The 18,989-nt window shown below is 31.9% G+C and overlaps 4 protein-coding genes across 4 annotated transcripts; 2 read left to right on the forward strand and 2 right to left on the reverse strand.

The window, feature by feature from the left end:
- Positions 1-64: 64 nt before the first annotated feature.
- LOC133320423 (uncharacterized) lies at positions 65-8,833 on the reverse strand. Its single transcript, XM_061528866.1, has 3 exons — positions 8,494-8,833; positions 1,044-1,173; positions 65-950 (listed from the first exon to the last, which is right to left on the reverse strand). Exons 2-3 carry the CDS (start codon positions 1,067-1,069, stop codon positions 431-433), a joined length of 546 nt encoding a protein of 181 aa, XP_061384850.1. The 5' UTR covers positions 1,070-1,173; positions 8,494-8,833; the 3' UTR covers positions 65-430.
- On the forward strand, positions 1,554-13,246 carry LOC116773407 (golgin subfamily A member 6-like protein 22). Its single transcript, XM_061528865.1, has 11 exons — positions 1,554-1,643; positions 2,057-2,208; positions 2,905-2,985; positions 3,481-3,645; positions 4,254-4,416; positions 5,022-5,202; positions 5,665-5,852; positions 6,185-6,349; positions 9,085-9,297; positions 12,041-12,132; positions 13,076-13,246. The coding sequence occupies exons 1-11, from the start codon at positions 1,554-1,556 to the stop codon at positions 13,176-13,178; spliced, it is 1,593 nt and encodes a 530-aa protein (XP_061384849.1). The 3' UTR covers positions 13,179-13,246.
- A 1,566-nt stretch (positions 13,247-14,812) lies between these two features.
- LOC116773588 (uncharacterized) lies at positions 14,813-16,711 on the forward strand. Its single transcript, XM_032666071.2, has one exon. The coding sequence runs from the start codon at positions 14,882-14,884 to the stop codon at positions 16,547-16,549; it is 1,668 nt and encodes a 555-aa protein (XP_032521962.2). The 5' UTR covers positions 14,813-14,881; the 3' UTR covers positions 16,550-16,711.
- Positions 16,712-17,208: 497 nt separating this feature from the next.
- On the reverse strand, positions 17,209-18,582 carry LOC116773665 (adenine phosphoribosyltransferase). Its single transcript, XM_032666164.2, has 3 exons — positions 18,351-18,582; positions 18,033-18,270; positions 17,209-17,647 (listed from the first exon to the last, which is right to left on the reverse strand). The coding sequence occupies exons 1-3, from the start codon at positions 18,437-18,439 to the stop codon at positions 17,426-17,428; spliced, it is 549 nt and encodes a 182-aa protein (XP_032522055.2). The 5' UTR covers positions 18,440-18,582; the 3' UTR covers positions 17,209-17,425.
- Positions 18,583-18,989: the final 407 nt, after the last annotated feature.

An 18,989-nucleotide genomic window follows, 5' to 3' on the forward strand; every position in this document is an offset into this window, starting at 1 on the left:
GAAGCGAAGCACCTACTTAATTTTAACTTTGAAAACACAGTCTCACAAAAAAAATATATACAAATAGCACACAAATAAATTTATTGCTTGTATGATCTCAACTTATATTGCAATACTGAACTTTTTAAAAAAGCCCCCAGGAAATATTGCAAAATTATGTTTTATAAACTGTAGTATTCAATGAAACTATATTAAATTCGTCGTCTGTATTCTGCTAAGTAGCAAACTGACTGACAGAGACAAATACAAATAAATTAATCTACCTACATTACACTTGACATCATATTATTTTAACAATACCGAGCAAGTATAACTAATACATTTTGGTGTCGGGATGTGACGACCCCATCGCCCATCGGGTAACCAGTGCAATCAGTCACGGGGGGGAGGACCTTGACCTCATTGTGGGGTCTTGGTCCAGGGCTGGGGGTCAGCCCATGGAGGAGGCTGCCGTCCACGGCTGCCGCGTTTGGCGTCGGGACGTGACGACCCCATCGCCCACCGGGTAACCGGTGCAATCAGTTACGAGGGGGGGGTTCGCCGCTGAATGCGGTGAACGGAAACTCAGGCCTCTTCGGAGGTCCGGGTCGCTTGATGGCCGGTCTCCGCTCTGTCTGCCGTTGGACGCTTGCGCTCGGCGGTGGATAGTTGGAGACTGGCCGCGTGGGCTTGGGTGGGAGAGGTAAGGGGTTAACCCTCTCGCGATTAAGCAAGCCCGCCAGGCGGGAGGACGCTCCTTGTCACGTGGAGTGGGCCCTCGGGGGGAGGTGGCCGTTCGCGGCCTGCCGCCGGATCGTCGCGGATGCATGCCTTGAGAGATTCCTGCGTCGATCCACCAGGCGGTGAGGAGAGTGATCGCTGGTGTTTTAGTGGGTACCGTGGGCCCTTCTGGCCCGTGAATCCCACATAAGATCCTCCGTCTCCCCTGGACGGAGGGGTAGGTATAAAACCTTTCACCGCGTTAACAAAAAAAAAAGTATGACTAATACATAACATAAACTTAACTATATATTTTGAAAATCACATTGAAATCTGTATCTTACCAGAAGTTTCCAAAATCACGTTGCATACGGAACGTCTTCAGTATATCATACGAAAACTCACGGAGATACTGTCGTCCGAGGTACAGTTTAAGATTTGTTTTCAATGTTCAGAGTTACTTCCAGTAATGTCCTGCAGAACGGCTGAAGCCATTTTATAGTTTTCAAATATAGGATGATACTTTAATGTTGCCATTACAAAATAACAATGGCTCAGTATTATAATCATTCATAGAAAATAATTCTAAGGATTATAGTATATTATAATTAGTACAGCACGGAGATCGCGACTTGTACATTATCGTCAGAAAATTTATGAATTAAAACTTTAAACGCTTGGTATGTAGTCAGTGTGACTATACAAACGAAAGGTAGGAAAATAAATAACATAAATCCTTTTTGCTTGTCATATATTTTTTTAATCTTAATCCATAAAACGTCACTCGAAACTGAAATCAAAGCCCAAGTTGTTTTACTGTTATTTTTAATATTAGTTTATAAATACATCATAAAATGTCCAAATTCGTGCAACCGCCTCAACCACCGCGGCAGAAAATACCTAAAGATGGCCCCGGACCTAGAGGAGCTCCTGATTGTTATTATGTGAGAAATATAATATTATAAAAAATACTTAAATTAAAGTTAAAACAATCCTTTATCAAATGGTAGTTCTTTCTTATAAACCGATTTCCAAAATTAGCTGGTACTTATGTCTCTTGATGCTTGGAGTCCGCTGTAACTACTTGACTATGTTACTGGCATAGGACGTCAGTTTCGATAACGTAAATCTCATGAAATGCAAGACGGAACACGTTTACGCAGTGCCCAGTTCCGTCAAAAAATATAATGAGATCACACTGTGATAGTTGTTATTAAAATATTAAAAACTCTTATTCAAATCCACGATTATAATTCTTTAAAATTCTTCATGTGACGGCACTTTCTTCATATTTTCTTTCAAAAGATTTAGTCCTAGCGATAACATTCCCGACTATCTAACAATGTTGACTTATTAGACGTCAAGAGTTCTGAATTCCACATTTCGCTACGTGAAATTCGTGAAAAAACTCCGAGCTCTAGAGGAGGACCAAAGAAAAGGCGCTGAAAATAAGTTAAAAGAACTCAAAGATCAACAAAACAGTGACTTCTTTATAAGATGTGATCGAAGGTAATACATTGTAATGATCTGACAATGTTATGCCAATTGTATTTAAATGCTTTTCGGAATAAGTCAATCACAATAAAGCCCAAGTAATGAGAAAATAAACGTGAATGTGTGTTCACTCGCATTATTGATTCAGTTTGTAAGAAATTGTTTTTTAAATTTACTAAGGATTTTTTTGCTTAGAAATACTTTGCTATTTTCCATGACTCCAATAAAATTAAAAAAAAAATGCGGTTCGTTACGACTTTTAATCTATGTCATTTAGGAATTGTCAAGTTGCATACAATTGCGTGTAGCTAGCAACTTCCGTCATTACAGAATTTTGAGGTTTTATCCGACTCTAAATATTTTCTTATTTTAAGCAATTATTAATTCAATATTCGTGAGAGTTCTGCGTGTAAAAAGTGTTATACTAAAAAGTACACTTACGTATTTTACTTCTTCTGCCTTTCTTTTTGTCGCTCTAAGCTACGACCAGCAAGTTTTTTTATTAAAAGGTTAAATTTAAATGATATTACCATGACTAAAAATATGTATCAGAAAAAAAAATACATTAAGTTTTAAATTAAAAACGACTAAGTTCAAATTAAGATTATAAGAGAATAATTTTGTTTGAAATATTTTTTTAGGCATACTTTTTAAGTACATTTATTTAATACGATATATATATTGAAAGATAAAAATATTGTTGTGCCACAGATCTCTAATAAACAACGTGGCGCGTCGCGTGGATCTCTGCATGGCGTCATATGAAGATGATTTGAAGGAAAAAAGGAAAAGGTTACGAAATTCATTTATTTTTTTTCATAGTAAATTTGCAATATTTTCAAAAATTACAACTAAGACTATTTAAATTACTTTGAGTATTCATCATAACACAAGAAACCATGTCGTTAATTTGAATTGTATATAAAATAAAACATTTTTTTTTGCTGTGGTTGTTACTGCTTGACAGATAAAAAATAAATGTTGATCTCTGAAACGAAAAAGTTTGGTTGAAAAAAATATATTACAAAATATTGTAATATCTCTCGACTATTTTTTATGTTATGATCAGTGTCAACAAAAAAACGAGATGAATCCTTCAAACTCTATATATAAGACAAGACAATAAATAACTTGAATAAAGGTTTGTAGTTATCATCTCGTGACCCGTTAATTTAAGCCGGAAGTTATCATTTTCATACGATAGTTACCTATATTAAAACACCATCCTGAAAAAAATTTTTTTTTAGCAAATTGGTTTTGATTTGAAACGAATGCTTTATCCAAAAGACTAATAGATTTATACCAGCGAGAGGAAGAAGACAACATTCGCAAGTTCGTGGAACAGGCCCAGGCTGGCGCGGAGGCTGTGTGGAACGACAAGATGAACCGGCTGCAGTACTTGTTGGAGAAACGAAAGAAGGAGCACGAGGAGAAATATAAGGATACACCTCTGTTAGTGGTCACTGCCGCACTTTGTTCGTATCTATGGACTAACATTATATAATGTTTAAACGTGTTTGTCTCTTGCTTTCACGTTATTTATTTCAATAAAGTCTTTTTTATTTTATAATAGCATAAATTAAAACATATTGAAATGAAAAATAGTGCGTGGAGTCTCTCCGCGCGGGAGAAGTGATACTTCGTAATTGTAAACAATTCTCATTCACTAAATTTCAAAATAAAAAAACTTCCCTATTTAATATTATATGTGTCACGTCAAACGGAGAAAATAATGAGTTTTATAAATAAATGTAAATGTTAATGTAGAGCAGCAAGTACATATTTAAGATAATTTCATGCGCATGCGCTTGGAATCTACCGACTCATTCTCTCTCTCCTACTTTCTACATTTACATATCTGTCTCTCTCTCCCCCTCAGTGTAAACCTTGTTGAGAGTCGCATATGAATTTTCACTTCAATAATTACTTATACACATTCAATAGTTTTAACATGTGACTATAGCCATGTAGCGAGTTACATCACCGGTCTAATATATTTGCATCACTTCATTGTATTGTTTAATGTTCGATTATGTTCTTCATAAACAATTTTTTCAAAGATCCAAATGCGTGCACGTCCTCCCCTGTATATACAAACTCCGAGCCAAGGAAGCTGAGGAAATACAATTGTATCAAATGCGAGAGAAGCAAGCGAGGAAAATGGCTGAAATTGAACTCGACAAAATGTGGCACGAGGTCGCCATGAGGGAGGCCGACGCTTTGGTAAACACAAGTCACATTAAGTACTATATTTTTAGGTTTAGAAGACGAATTTTATTAACAAAATAATTGAGTACAACAAATTACAACTATTTATTGTTATGTTATAAATTTAATTTTAAATTAAGAACAAATAATAGTGCGATGTCAATATTCGTAATTAACAAACAGGCATTAGTCACATAACATTAATCCATCGAATGTGGGTACACTGAAAACTACTCACTGCAAATAGAGCCGACATCTTACGAGAACCTTTCCGTACGAAAGCCAACTAGCAAATGCCTTGTCCTATGATCCACCTTCACTTTTATAATTTTTGTAAGGTGTCGTTTCTACTTCCTAAATACAAAATAAACCCTAATTATCCTTACAATATACAGTCAATTACACAAATATTTTACTAATCCATAAGTTCTTTTCTCTTTGGTAACAACTAAAATATTTTTATTTGATCCTGACGCTGTGTAGGCTATCTTTATTATATGCAAGTTCATTATAATTAATATGACCTTTTTAAATTTAGACATTGTTTAAAAAAATTACGACCAGAAAAATGATAGTTTACTTCGTAAGTTACGTAATATGTTTTCTTTGATCATTAACAGGCTGCTAGAATGGAACAAGATGCCATCGAACGTTTAAGAAGAGACCTTGACTGTAAAGAATATACAGATTATCAGCTGGAGCAAAGAAGAATACAGAGAGAGAAGGAAAGGGAGATGCTGATACAAGAAGCCAAGAGATTCAAAGCTATCTGGGATGAAGATATAAGGAAAGAGCAGGAAGGTAAGAAGGAACGAAATATATTAGATATACACCTATTATCTGTCTCTTTTTCATCTGATTCTTCTTTAGTCCATTTGGACTAAAGCTATGTTTATTGGACATAACCTCTCTTAACCTTTAAATATTTAGGATATTCTGCGTGCCTTCAGAGTTGCACGCTAGAAAATTGAGAAGTTTTTGGAGGTAGATGACAAAAAACTAGATTACCTGACAGTAGTTTAAATTTTTTCTTTCCTTGATCACGGTTACGTGATAAGTCGTTAAACGCCGGGAGCAATTTGAAATGAAAATACACGTGTTATATTTTAATTTTTTTTTTTGGGAGTGTAATCGCGAAAATCTCTGAAAATTGTATAATTATAAACTGAATTCTAATATCCGTGTGAATGAATATATTTATATCAAGAGAATTTACCAATAATTTGTAATGAACGGTAGATTTAAATGAATAAATAATTTTAGCTGAACGTCAAGCGGCAGAGAGGAGGAAAGAAACAGCTGTAGAAAGAAAGAAGATGATTGAGGAGAAGCAACAGCTACAAGCTGATATGAAAGAACAAGAAAAGAAAGTTAATGACACGTGGGACGCACTCGCGGGACAAGGAAGAGAGAAAGAGATTGAGATGATGGAGTTGAGAAAGAGAAAAGAGGTGAGATCTCTTGTATCTTATAGTATTTGACGTTTACTCGGCGGGCAAATCATAAAAGATGACCTATGGACACTAGTAGAAAGTATTATTACTTATGATCTTGTTTAGATGATTTTTTTTTTGGTATCTCTTTTGCATCGACCGATAATTTATGTACACAAAAAAAAAACAAACAATTGAAGATATTTCTATAACTCCTAGGTATATGAGATGTAAGACTTTCGAAACTAATATTTTTCGGATTACTGCTAGGTTAAATAGCGTTTTTGAAATGTTGCAGTCATTCAGTCCACAAATTTAAATAACTTTTGAACGGATTTAAAATATTTCAGAGAGAACTAGATATATGCAACAAGAATATCATAGAACTAAAGAAGCAGTACGCTGAGTGGGAGAAGACTAGTGAGGCTCCCTTAGCAGAAGAAGCGAGAAGGAGACAGGAGTATATGGATAGTAAGAGATGCGAATACCTTAGTTGGGCGCAGAAGACTAATAAGGTAATTATACAGGATGTTACATTAATAGGCCATGAATAGAATTACTTGGACTACATAAATATGGTTCTCGCAGTGACAGGTGTAGTAATACTGTATCCGAGTTAACGTAAAAGATAAAAATATATCAACATAACTGAATCTACCGTCGACCGTTAGTCTTACATGATTCCTCTGTTCGGGTTAACTAATGAATATTCCACAAGATATATCTTAAGATAGCTCGGACCATATCGGGACGAATAAATAAAGTGATTTCCAATTATAAAAAATTACAAGAGCGGTTTGAATACATTACAAATTTTTTTCAACAATATTAACGTTCAGAAATTCGAATTATTCTAAGATATAAATTTTCGAAGTACTTTTTTCGAAAATGCGTTTATTATTTTAGTTAAAACAATTCTTAAACCGTTTTGATGTTTTTTTTCTTAATTCTAAAACCTCTTTTCTCTACTTTTATGATTTATATCCGAAATTATTTCGTTTATGAATCCGGTAACCATATTTCGTACTTGGTGGACGTCTGTATTAATTTTTTTAACGATTATAAATATCTTAGACGACACATGAAAAGTTACCTCCTCGAACTAGCACTACATTCAGTCGAACGTGTAAAATACTTTATTTGAAAAACCTATTTTGAAATTATCTTTCATATTTTATTATACACGTCGTTTATGTTGGCTACGAAACTTTGTAGTATAGATAACTATTGTGAAAGCGACTATTTTTAATATTTTACTCAGTTCGAACATATTTTGGAGCATTTCTTGTAAACATGAATTACTGTCTCTTATTTTCAAAGCTTTTAGTGATGTTGGACATTTTTTTTAATTTTTTTTTTTTTGACAGAAAAATAGCAGACAAAGTAATGCAAAAAAAAATAACACTTATTTCTTTTAAACATACTCAATGTAATAAGCTCATGTCTATAATAATATTACTTAACGTCAGATATAAAACAAGAACTTTTTTTTTCCTTAACCTAATTAATTGCCTTTAAAGAAAATTCTCGAAAAAATATATAAGATTTTCTGTTAACTAAAGTTTTCAAAATCATCATTTTATTGAGAAGTTTACAAAAAAACATTTGGAGATAACTCGAGTATAACCTACTTATGATAAAGATCGTTGATTGAACTTAGCACCTGAATAAAAAAAAAATATTTCGGTATGTTTTTTTTTTCTATGCGGCCTGTTTGTCCCGTATAATTTCTAAACCTATAATTTGGGAATTTACTTATGGTAGGTATTTTTATGAAACCTAACTTTTTAACCGACTTCAAAAAGATGTTATCAGTTCGAACAAATATTAGTATCGCTAAAACTCCTTCAATTAAATTCCGATATTCAAATATCAAAATTAATATCGCACTGCCAGGGTTTTTGACAGACGCTGACATCATACGCACGCAACATATATTATTAAATTTAATGTTGAAAGTTTCTATTGTTCGTAATGTTTTTAAAGTTGAGTAAAACTTTTGACAGTAAATTTGATATCACTGTAATTATTTAGGTCGTTGGATCACTAAAATGCCAACCTTCTTACTGCACGATTATAATTTTAATAGATATGACCTCTAAGTACTTATTGTCTTTTGCCTTTCAGATATTTTTATAAAAACTACAAAACATCCTCATTTCGTAAGAGATGTTAGAGAAATCCTTGATGCTTGATTAAGGCCAATAAATAAATTGTTTTCCTATAAAATAACTGATCGATTGATATTATATTATTTTCACAATTTTAATTGATTTATATATAATGTAACACTAAAATTCAGACAATAACAAAAACAGAATCGAGATTACATACGCGTATATTAGGTGAAGATGCATTTATACTGACTTGTTATTCCGACGAAGTAATCAAGGTCAAACCAAGTCTAGCAATAAGTACTTAATGAGATGTATATTTAATACACCTTATCTTGTAAACAGTTTCTTGGCATATCGATGTAAAATTAACTTTATCCGTCAATTTTAAACAACATTTCCAAATAAATGTCATTGCTTACAACCACGACATTATTGAAATCAATGCAAGCTGTTAGGTGGATAGATTATCCGATGAGTACTCATAAACTTATTTGATGCTTATCAATGATGCTAGTATAAAAACAAAACAGTATTTGTTGTACCAAGGAAAATGACGAACGACCTTAGAAGCGCGTGATTCATCACCGCAGTATACACTGACACGAACTGGAACTGAGACAAAAGTAGATGAGGAAATACGGAAAAGAACAACAAGGAACTGATGCACCACTTTAACACCGAATATAATCACGTTCAGAGTCGTTGTACTCTCATAACACGTGAAACGAATTTGTTTATCGTCGACTTACATCGTGACATTTGACAGCTTATAAGTTATAACTGTCAATTTGGCAGTTTTAATTTGTCAAAATATAAAACATGGCGCCGTTGTTAATGAACCAAAAATTATTCATATAACGCTCTAAAAAGTGAGTTCTTTAGTTTCGATATTGTTTCTTTTAACAACCTTTTATGTCCCTTATTTTGATGTCCCATTTGAAATTTGATGAGTTGAGAAAAAAGTATGAAAACGCATAGTATAGATATGGTCAAATCAAATTTTAACGTAGATATTATATGCCAGAACTATCCATTACAATTATATTAGTATATAAGTAACGTTTACATTACATTAATCAAATAAGAATTTGTCCAATTACTTTTTAAGAAAAATCCAACCCATAAACTTACAGGAAGTTCGTGAAGCGATGGTGGATCAAATAAAAGAGCGTCAGGAAGCTAGGGAGAAGTTGAAACAGAAGATTGCTGAACAAGACGAGTACCATAGACAGCTGTTCGGACAGCTGCAACAGTTGGTTGACCATAAACAAGTAACAGACGCACAGAAAAGAAAAGAACACCAAAGGAATCTATTAGACCAAATAGAATACAACAAGATGTTAAAGGTTCATTATTATTATTATTATTTAATTTTATATTATCTTTTTCGTTCCAATATCCGTATTTACCTTGAACTCAAGTTTAGTCAAGCAAATATCTTTCTGACTTGTATTATCAAATATCGTCTACCTCTCTGTATAGATGGCGCCACTTTCTTTAACATAATTATATACACACTCAATTCATCACCATCAATGATTACTATTCTTCATATTTGAAGTATTTTTCGCGCATTCCACTAGTCTGAAGATTAAACGCTGAATTACTTAACAATGGTGTGATATTATAAAAGTGTTGCCATTTTTATATCAACGAGGTGCCTCTTTAACACACATATGTATCTTATAATGAAGATCAATGAAAAGGGAAATTTGAAACTAGACAGTAATAAAGAAGTTTTAAACGATTTAAATTAGGATAGTCGCATTGATTAATAACTAAATTAACTAAATATAGGTACTATCTGAAATTTGCAACCACAGTGAAAGTCGCGGTTTTTTCTAAAGCAAACGATAAGATATGTACATTCAAAAATTAATTGAGTTATTCAATTGCGATGATTGATGTGGTATTAAATTTTGTTGCGCCTAAAAGAAATATATATCTACCCCCGGATTCGTAGAACTGTCCGTTTATGACGAATTAGCAGGATTTGAAACAGTAATTTTATATAAATGTCCTATTCACTAAAACGAACATATACTCCATTAATAAAAGCTTGCTTGCTTGATCAAAATACAGAATTACGTAAATTTAATAGCTTCTTATCAATGTGGCGATTGAGTAAAGAGAATCTCTTAATCAAAATTCGCTACTTAGGATGGAATCACTAGTGTCAAAAGATTTCAGCTGCAGCGGGATAGGAATAGGTTCTGGTAGACAAGGGGACTTAATTAATTTGGGAAGAAATTACTCGTAAGAAAAATCCCAGAGGAGATTTATAGCAAAGGTATTTATAAAATACCCCCAATTACAGAAACTTTGTTAATATTGAGTCTATTAAAAATTGCTCTACAAAAAAGAGGTAAATTAGTTTTTCAATACATAAAATTGTGAGTTTAAATTAAAACCTTAAAATATTAAATTACTAAAGAAAGTGCAAGTACACAATCGGATGACTGTTTTCAGAATAAAATCTAAGAAATCTCAACTGAAATCTTTCTTTAAAGATAAACGTGTCTGTTATGACTATTTGAGGTTTCGACGAGGTTATCTAAGGCAATTTGGCAATGGTCTCGATAAATTTTCTTTTCAGCCATCTCAAAAACAGGGATCCTCGAGTTTGTGGAATAATCTAGCAACTAACTTACAATCTTCTTTTAGTCCCAATAAAAAGAGGGTTTTCGAGCTATCTGGAACCTGAAACGATTGAACTAGTTGGTGAAAATAACATTTTTTCGCCTGTTCAATCGTATTCCAGTTCCAATTTATTTACACCGCAAAGACTATACCTGTGGTAAAATTAGACATCAGATAAGTCTAGTTTCTTCCGATACTGGAACGTCATAGGCTTTTCTTGCGGCTCAATCACTTACGTGATCGCCACCAGCACAGACGATCCGTTTGCCCAGCTCCGAAAACATTCGCTTCTGTAACGAATTTGGTATTAAAACTATCGAGGGTTCATGGTGTTAAGAAATGATAACAAAAGGCTCTATAATATATTATATGAAGGGGGTGATTTGATCTTTTGGCCAGTTCTTGGCTCCAAATCTGACAATACTAACCAATTGGAACCACATCCCAATCTAAACCTGACTACTATGTTTTACATCGAGAATATTTTCTCTTAATTCAGACCTCAAAGACGTAGATAATCTCTTTATTACAATAATAGGTATTGTGAAAGTCTGGAACAATGATTGGTTGGGTCAAGTCACTTAAAAGATGCTCGTATTGAAACGTCAACAGGCTCAGTAATAACACTAGAGGCTTCACTTGATTATGTTGAAAACTTTACCTTGGCTCAAATACGAGTATATTTTATTTGAAAATCATTCACTCCTTTCAGAATCTCAATCAGAGGGAGTCAATTCATGATAATTCACATAATTTGAATACATCTGTGTCCCTATCTTATTATTTCAAAGCAGTTAAGTCGAAACATAAGTATCTCTAAGATATGTGCTGTTTTGCTCATTCTTATAAACATTATATTATAGTAACAACAATCCTAACAACGATAACATATCGTACTATTTTTTCAACAATGTCCGAAATACAGGTAAAATATAACTGTTGCATGTTTAATGTTTTAATGAAAATTATTCATTAATTGGCTATTTTATATGATAGAAAATAAAAGAAACTGGCGCCATCTGTATACAGAGGTATTTTAAATTTGCATTTTGTATGGCTTTGATATAAGATTTCTTATTTTAAAATACCTATGGAGTCAGCAAAACGAATAGACGTGTGTCTGATTATTTATTACAATTTAAAAATATAGATAGATCACGCTACGCGTTATTCTTAAGCGTTGTTTATCATCAGTTTTCTAGTTTGTAAGAACTTGGTTATCGCAACTTTAAAAGACATACGTCGCTTTTGACCTTGAGCGTATGAATCTAAAGACATCACACCGCTTAAACCTATTCATTTTACCTCTTACATAAGTCATTATATTATACACACATATATATATATATACACATAAGTTTTTTAAGCAACAATACACCTTGAAGGTTTTAATTCGTTACCAATACAACTACGTTATTGTTAATGTGTACCCATCCTTACATAATACAGGAGCGTGCACGTCAAGAAGAATTGGAACAAATAAAGAAATGCCAACTGGCCACAGAAGAATACCAACAAGAAATAAATAGAATGCTTTGCAGGTATAATAAAGATATTTAAATTTAGAATCTTATATATATAAAAACTTTTCAATGCTGTTAATGACATATGATAGTTGTATAACTATCGTATTAAAAAATATAGTATTTTTTATTCGCTTACTTGTTAATTAAATACTATTTTAAGAATACAAGTATGATAATGCAATATATATTTAATTATTCGTATTTACATGTGATTACTGCATTATATAATGAGATGTAAATATAATCCCTGGCAATTAATATGAAAAACTCGTGTGTTGAACACACGTGGCGCTACTAGTAACAAATAGATTATACTTCAAAATTCAAATATAGAACGTATTTAGCTGATTGGTACTTATTAATTTTATTTCTTAATGATTAATATTATTTTTAGGCTTAAATTTTTTTATTAATTAAAGTGCGTTACAATTTTATTTAAAAATGTTTTCTGATTGTTCTCACAATTAATTCAAATAGAAAAAAGTTTTACAACGAAATTAAACCACACATTAAGTTTAACTCATTTTGTTTACCGAGTTACATTGTACAATAAAATATAAATAACCAAAAAAAAAAACAATGCGAATGTGATTTTTCTACTCTTAATTTGAATTTAACCGAAATAATAATATAATTTAGAAACCTTGCAAAATGTTGTTAGTAATTGCTTCCGTAATAACTTAACGAGATTCCTATTACTTTTTTTTTTAAATTTAGACTCCGATCAAAAGAATTCGTTTTTTATTACACTCGTTATTCTAGAATTAAATACGACCTAAATTTTATCAAGACGTTCATGGACCGACATTTTCGTTATTCCAAGAAGGATTTATTTGTAAAGAAAAAGTAACTTTCAAAATTGAGAAACATTTTTTTGTTAATTTTTGCGCTCCTACTAATTATTATGAAGTGATAGTCACGAGGAGAAGCTTGTATCGATAATAAATATATTTTCTAGGCCATTCTTCAGCGACGAAATACATCCGTTTATGAAGCAAATGGCCAAGGGACTTAAGATGAAGGAAAAATGTCCGTGTTCCAAACCTGATTATTGCAAATAGTTTTGTTATTATATATTATAATTTTTATTGATATAAAATTTTACGTTTAATAAATTATTTTTTATAAAGGTTTGATTATTATTTATATACGCTGGGATAACAGATAATAAATATATTTAATATTTATTATTAATTATTTACTTTCTGGTCAGAGCTTCAAATGTAGAGTTTAATAGAACTAAATCTAATTAATAACTATAATCTATATCGGTAGTTACCTCAGACTAAAAATCTAAACGAAATGTGACGCCTATTTATGACCTTCGTGAGAATTTAAAGATAAAATAAACCAATCACTTTTTAAATAAATTACCTATTAAAGTAAAAATGTATCTAGAACCCTTTTTATACGAAAAGAATTTTTCTGAAATTACTTCATCGACACATATTATAAAACAAAGTCTCTCGTCGCGTGTCTGTCTGTTTGTCTGTTCGCGATAACCGGAAAAACTACTGCACCGATTATCAAACAGTTATCACCCCTCGATAGCGTGATTCTCGAGGAAGGTTTTAGTATAAATTTTGTTAAATTTTTGTATTTACTTGTGTGTACATTAACGATATTTGTTGAAGATGTCGGGAAAACATGAGCCATCTGAGAGCTTTTAACGAAAACGCTGTCTAAAGTCTTTGAGATATAACAAAATAATATGTGGTGGGATTGTGTATCTTGCATAAGTGTACCGAATGTTCCGCGGTGGCATATGTCTACCTTAAGCATAACATACTATATCCATTTTACAACTTTTAAAAATATTTATATAAATACGGTATTAGATTTATCAAAATAAATTACTTCGTTTTCAAGCCTACATCAGTATCTGTAAATTACTTTTTAAATCATTTAAAACGGGAGTATCATTTGAAAGTTATCATACCTAATATAAGTTTAATAAATATCAAAATTAAATAAGCTATTTTATGTTTTATGCACAGAGCCCGTGCGAAGTCGGAGTTGGGACCTAGTATATGCATATTGCAAGATATTAAGTAACTTTCAATGTTTATCTATGACATGAGATTTTATAGCGATAGGATAACGACAAAAATAGTGGCTAGGTCTTAGAATAATATATATATATATGTATTAAAAATATATAGTACATAATTGCCCTTGACAGTTTTATGTTTGATCTGATACATCTCGGAAGTTACGTGTCCCCTAATATTCATTCGTCTCACGTAACACGACTTAGACCTCATGATAACGATGTACTTGTGATAAAACTATGAGAATACTTTGATATAATAAACTCGATATTTGTTTTTTAGCATTAAAAAATATTTTTTTCTGTCATCCGAGTATTTTTTCCCAAGGTCATCGTATTAGAAGCATCTTTCATTGGAAGATAGTTTAACGGATGCAAACAAAATGAAAAAAATAATAGTAAATATAGTATATATGGTGAATATTTAAGAAATGTTTATTCCTGGGGAATACAATGTTTATTTTAATTAGAACAAAAAAAAAAACAATAAATCAGATTATAAAGCATTGGATATTTTGAAGCAATGCTGAGTATGATCTGTCAATGACTGTACATTCATTTTCCTCTAGGAAGGACATAATTTATTCGAAAAAATATATATTTATTACGAAGGCGACTTGTAACTGTTTCATTCTACAAATTTTCCTCAAACATCTCTAACTATATAAGTACCATATTTCCGAACAGCGTCATTCACAGCTCAGCTCTCAGAAGATGCATTTCAAACTAATAGTGTTGTTGTCTTTGGTTTCTTTTGTAAGAAATCACGATGTGTCCATCGGTTCAGAGGGGGGAAGAAAAATATTTGAAGACACGCGATACGCGGGTCCAGCGATTTGGAGACAAATTGAAAATATTACTGTGATGGCACCAGATAATGAAATCATAAGCAAGGTTAATATTACTGACCTAAGGCCGGATAAAGATGGCGACGTGAAAATAGTTGATGGCGGGAGTGGTGAAAAGAGTGTTACAATAGAACTTAAGAGTCCCACAGTATTGAGAGGCTATGAATTCCACATTGAAGTATATTCAACACCCACAAAGACTGATAGTAATAACGCTCAGACAGATATACCAGATGGTATGGACAAAGACTTTAAAACAACAGAGGCTCCAGAGAGCAGTGTGTCAGAAAGTTCTGAAGTTATACCTGCATCGATTGGGAAAGATTCTGATATATCTAGACCTGCGAGAGAAACCGGTGATATACAGCAAACGGAGAGTGAAACAGAAGCTGTGAATGAAAGTACCCCTGAATATACTACGACAACAGATCCTGAAGACAAATCTACGACAGAAGAGAATGAGGGTTCTGGGGGTGAAGATTCAGCTCCGATTGACTTGGACTCTGATTTGCTGAGACCTGCCCGTCATGCATCTGAAGGGGACACTATAGAAGATATTACAACAACCACTGAAATGGATTATTTTGAGATCAAGGGCACTTTGGAGTATATTCCGACAACTGAAGAAACAGGCAGTGAAAATAATCCGACAACCAGCACAGACGATGTAATACGACCGGCGCGGGAAACAGACGAGGAAAATGAATCTGACGCAACAACTGAAATTGTCATCGAAGATCAAAACATGGATACCGCACCCAACAACAATGATATTAATAAAACTAATTACACTAATATGGACATACTGGAGTACATCAAGAGAAAAGAACAAGGTCCGAGACAAATCCGTCGCACAGATGACGAGGAAGATTCAAGCGACGAGAGTAACGAAAATTCATCCGAGAGTTCAGCAAACTATGAAACCGTAGATTTAGTTCCCCCAGAAGAAAACTCCAGTTACAGCGATAACTTCTACTCAGACAGCACAGAGACTACAATGGGCTCTGTCGAAACCACACTCAGCAATAATCCTAGATATGTTCGGAGATTAGCGTCGGACTTAATGTTTGACACCACGACCGAAGCCAAAGAGAATACGGATGATGTAACCGAGGGAACAACCATGGCGGATGTAGTTATAACCGAAGCTATAGAAAATACCAGAAACTCGCGAAATACTGAAAACTTACTGAACAACGAAGATCTCGATTTGAACAACGAAACTAGTGCGGATACGAATATAATGTCAAACGATAAAATCACGAGCGGTATTGTGTTGTTAAAAGGAAACGATATTATTGTTTCAGCAGAAGGTAAAGAATTGAGATTTAAACTTCCAATCGTACTAATTATAGGCAACGAAAATAACTTTCCGCTATTCAATATGATTGACTCCCAAGATATGGATAAAAGGGTTTTGAATCCGGATTCGGAAAATATTATGAACGATAATTTGGATGAAAATGTTCCCGAATATCCATCTGTCGATGCCGAGGCAGCCAGTGAAATCATTATGAATGACGATTCATATTAAAACTGCTCACGAACAACCTTTTTTGTTAATTTTTATTCGTATAGATAAAAAAAAAAATTATGTAATAAGTGATAACATGTGAATTAATTTATAATTTGTAATCGTACTCGTACAACTTTTAATTTATTTTTTAAATGTTAATAAACACATTTTTAATATAAATGTTATTTTTATTCGTAAGAAATTAAAAATAAGCTTAAACTACATGAAATGCCTGTTTTGTAAACTTAATGTGAATAGAAGGGACGTATATTTTTTTCATAAATTACCATCATTTCTTAATAGTATAATTTATATTTCAGTATATTGAAACAGAAGTCATAAAAATATGAACATGTACAGTAGCTCCATCTGTTATTACCTCCTTTAAACTCGTCTAGACTATTTATTTATACTATAAGAAATGTTTACAATATATGCAAATTATAATTAGATATGAATTTTAATACAAATGTCATATAAACTATTAATCTATAGTATTAGTATTTAATAGTGTCTTTTGATGTTCATAGCCGTAATAATAATATTTAGAATTATATTTTTGATATACATAATTAAAATATTGTAGTAAGCAGTGGATAAGTATTCTCACAACTTACTAAATTCAGTTATTATTATATTCCTTAATTCTCATAAAACACTTAAAATAAAAACAAAAATCTTATTATTCATTAATATTTATTTATTAACATTATAAATGTACACAGCCTTAAAACCTTTGAACTTTAGTGTGAGAATGTTTAAAAATTGAGCCATTGTTTTTAATCATAAAAGAGAAAAAAAAATCCCTACATAAAAATTCAGTAATTACATGATATGGAAAAATATGTATATGAAAAATATAAAATATATTAAAATAAAATATGTTTCTAGAAATCAATCATATGTTATCAAGGAATGTACGGATACATCGGGATTATTCTTCCTTCCATTCAAGGACATCAGCTCTATAACAACTAAACATCCAACGACATCGGCCCCACATTTCTTTAGAAGTGTTGTCGCTGCTTTGATCGAACCTCCAGTAGCCATGAGGTCATCAATGATGAGACATTTCAGTCCAGGACGAATAGCATTTTTCTGAACTTCCAAAATATCCTGTTAATATAAAAAATGATTATTTTTCTTCATATTAAATACATTTGTGACATATTCCATTTTTAAATTAGTTTGAATTAAAGAGCAAAAGTTTTGAAAGGTTGTTCCAAAGTTAATTATATTTATTTAAATAGTTATTTTGATAATTTTTTTATAAGTATAGGTTATTATTTTTGTGTGAATAGATAAGGCTATTAGCAACTACATTATATTGAGGTTAAGAATAACCTTAACTTTTTATTATTTAATACATATTATATGTAAATTATATTTTATGATTTCAAATTGTTTTCAATAATTTCGTCGTGTTTTTGGTATTATGGCAATGAATAAAACATTCTATTAACACTTTAAACAAAAATAAATAATGTTTATTAATACTTACAGATCCATATTCTAGTTCATATTTATGTGATATAACTTCACCAGGTAATTTTCCTTTTTTTCTAACTGGCAAACAACCGACACCGAGTTCAGCGCTAAGTGAGAATGAAAATAGGAATCCTCTTGATTCAACACCTACAATTGCTTCTACATCTGGAAACTTTTCTTTTATAACATCAACTAATAACCCTTGAAGTAATTTACATGTGTGACCATCTGAGATAGCTGAGAAAATATCCCTGAAAAAATGACAAGTAACGAGACTAAGTTGTGGACATTTCTTTAATTAAACTTTTTGATATCAAGTCTTCTGTCTTACCAAAACAATATCCCCTCCTTTGGAAAGTCTGGGAAACTTTTTATTTTTGCTTTAAGTTCGGCAACTCTTTTTTCGATACTAGAATCCATTTTCTTAATTTTCTGAATGTCGATTTAAACATATATTAAGTATATTTTTATTTCACAATTTTTGAAAAAAACAATGCGCAAAATTATAGCAAAAACTCAAAAGATGGTGCTGTTCGCTTCTGGCACTTAAGTGAGTAGTGACACCGATAAGTAGATGAAACGTCATAATGTGAATTGTGACTGATATTGATAATAGAAAAAGTTTTCATACTTAGATGTATTTAATTTTTAGTTTATTGAAATTTTTAGTTATAATAGATATTTGTTTTCTATTTATTGAAATCAAAAATTTTTGTTTGACAATGAATCATTACAGTGATAATACGAATCGAAATATACAATTTTGTATTGACAAAAATATTAAAATTTATTAATACCGTAACAGAAATTATTGATATTTGCTTATAAACAAGAAATAATAGAATGGAGTCTAATAAACCAATATTTTTTTAGATGTAAAGATTTCTAGTTACTTATGAATGTCAATTTGTTAGACGTATTAATGACATCTGACAAGTGACAGTGGTTAGTTTAAATTAATTTTAAATTG

The sequence above is a fragment of the Danaus plexippus genome, assembly GCF_018135715.1.
Source record: "Danaus plexippus chromosome 22 unlocalized genomic scaffold, MEX_DaPlex mxdp_33, whole genome shotgun sequence".
NCBI lineage: Eukaryota > Metazoa > Arthropoda > Insecta > Lepidoptera > Nymphalidae > Danaus > Danaus plexippus.

What these genes read in the sequence shown, in the direction of transcription:
- LOC133320423 (XM_061528866.1), bottom strand. Translation starts at nt 1,069, where the DNA reads ATGCAACGTGATTTTGGAAACTTCTG. An exon ending in CGTGATTTTGGAAACTTCTG is followed by an intron (nt 951 to 1,043) that starts GTAAGATACAGA and finishes ACGCGGTGAAAG; the next exon opens with GTTTTATACCTACCCCTCCG.
- LOC116773588 (XM_032666071.2), top strand. Translation starts at nt 14,882, where the DNA reads ATGCATTTCAAACTAATAGTGTTGTTGTCTTTGGTTTCTTTTGTAAGA.
- LOC116773665 (XM_032666164.2), bottom strand. Translation starts at nt 18,439, where the DNA reads ATGGATTCTAGTATCGAAAAAAGAGTTGCCGAACTTAAAGCAAAAATA. An exon ending in AAGGAGGGGATATTGTTTTG is followed by an intron (nt 18,271 to 18,350) that starts GTAAGACAGAAG and finishes TCATTTTTTCAG; the next exon opens with GGATATTTTCTCAGCTATCT. An exon ending in ATGAACTAGAATATGGATCT is followed by an intron (nt 17,648 to 18,032) that starts GTAAGTATTAAT and finishes TTATATTAACAG; the next exon opens with GATATTTTGGAAGTTCAGAA.
- LOC116773407 (XM_061528865.1), top strand. Translation starts at nt 1,554, where the DNA reads ATGTCCAAATTCGTGCAACCGCCTCAACCACCGCGGCAGAAAATACCT. An exon ending in TTGAAGGAAAAAAGGAAAAG is followed by an intron (nt 2,986 to 3,480) that starts GTTACGAAATTC and finishes TTTATCCAAAAG; the next exon opens with ACTAATAGATTTATACCAGC. An exon ending in TATAAGGAAAGAGCAGGAAG is followed by an intron (nt 5,203 to 5,664) that starts GTAAGAAGGAAC and finishes AAATAATTTTAG; the next exon opens with CTGAACGTCAAGCGGCAGAG.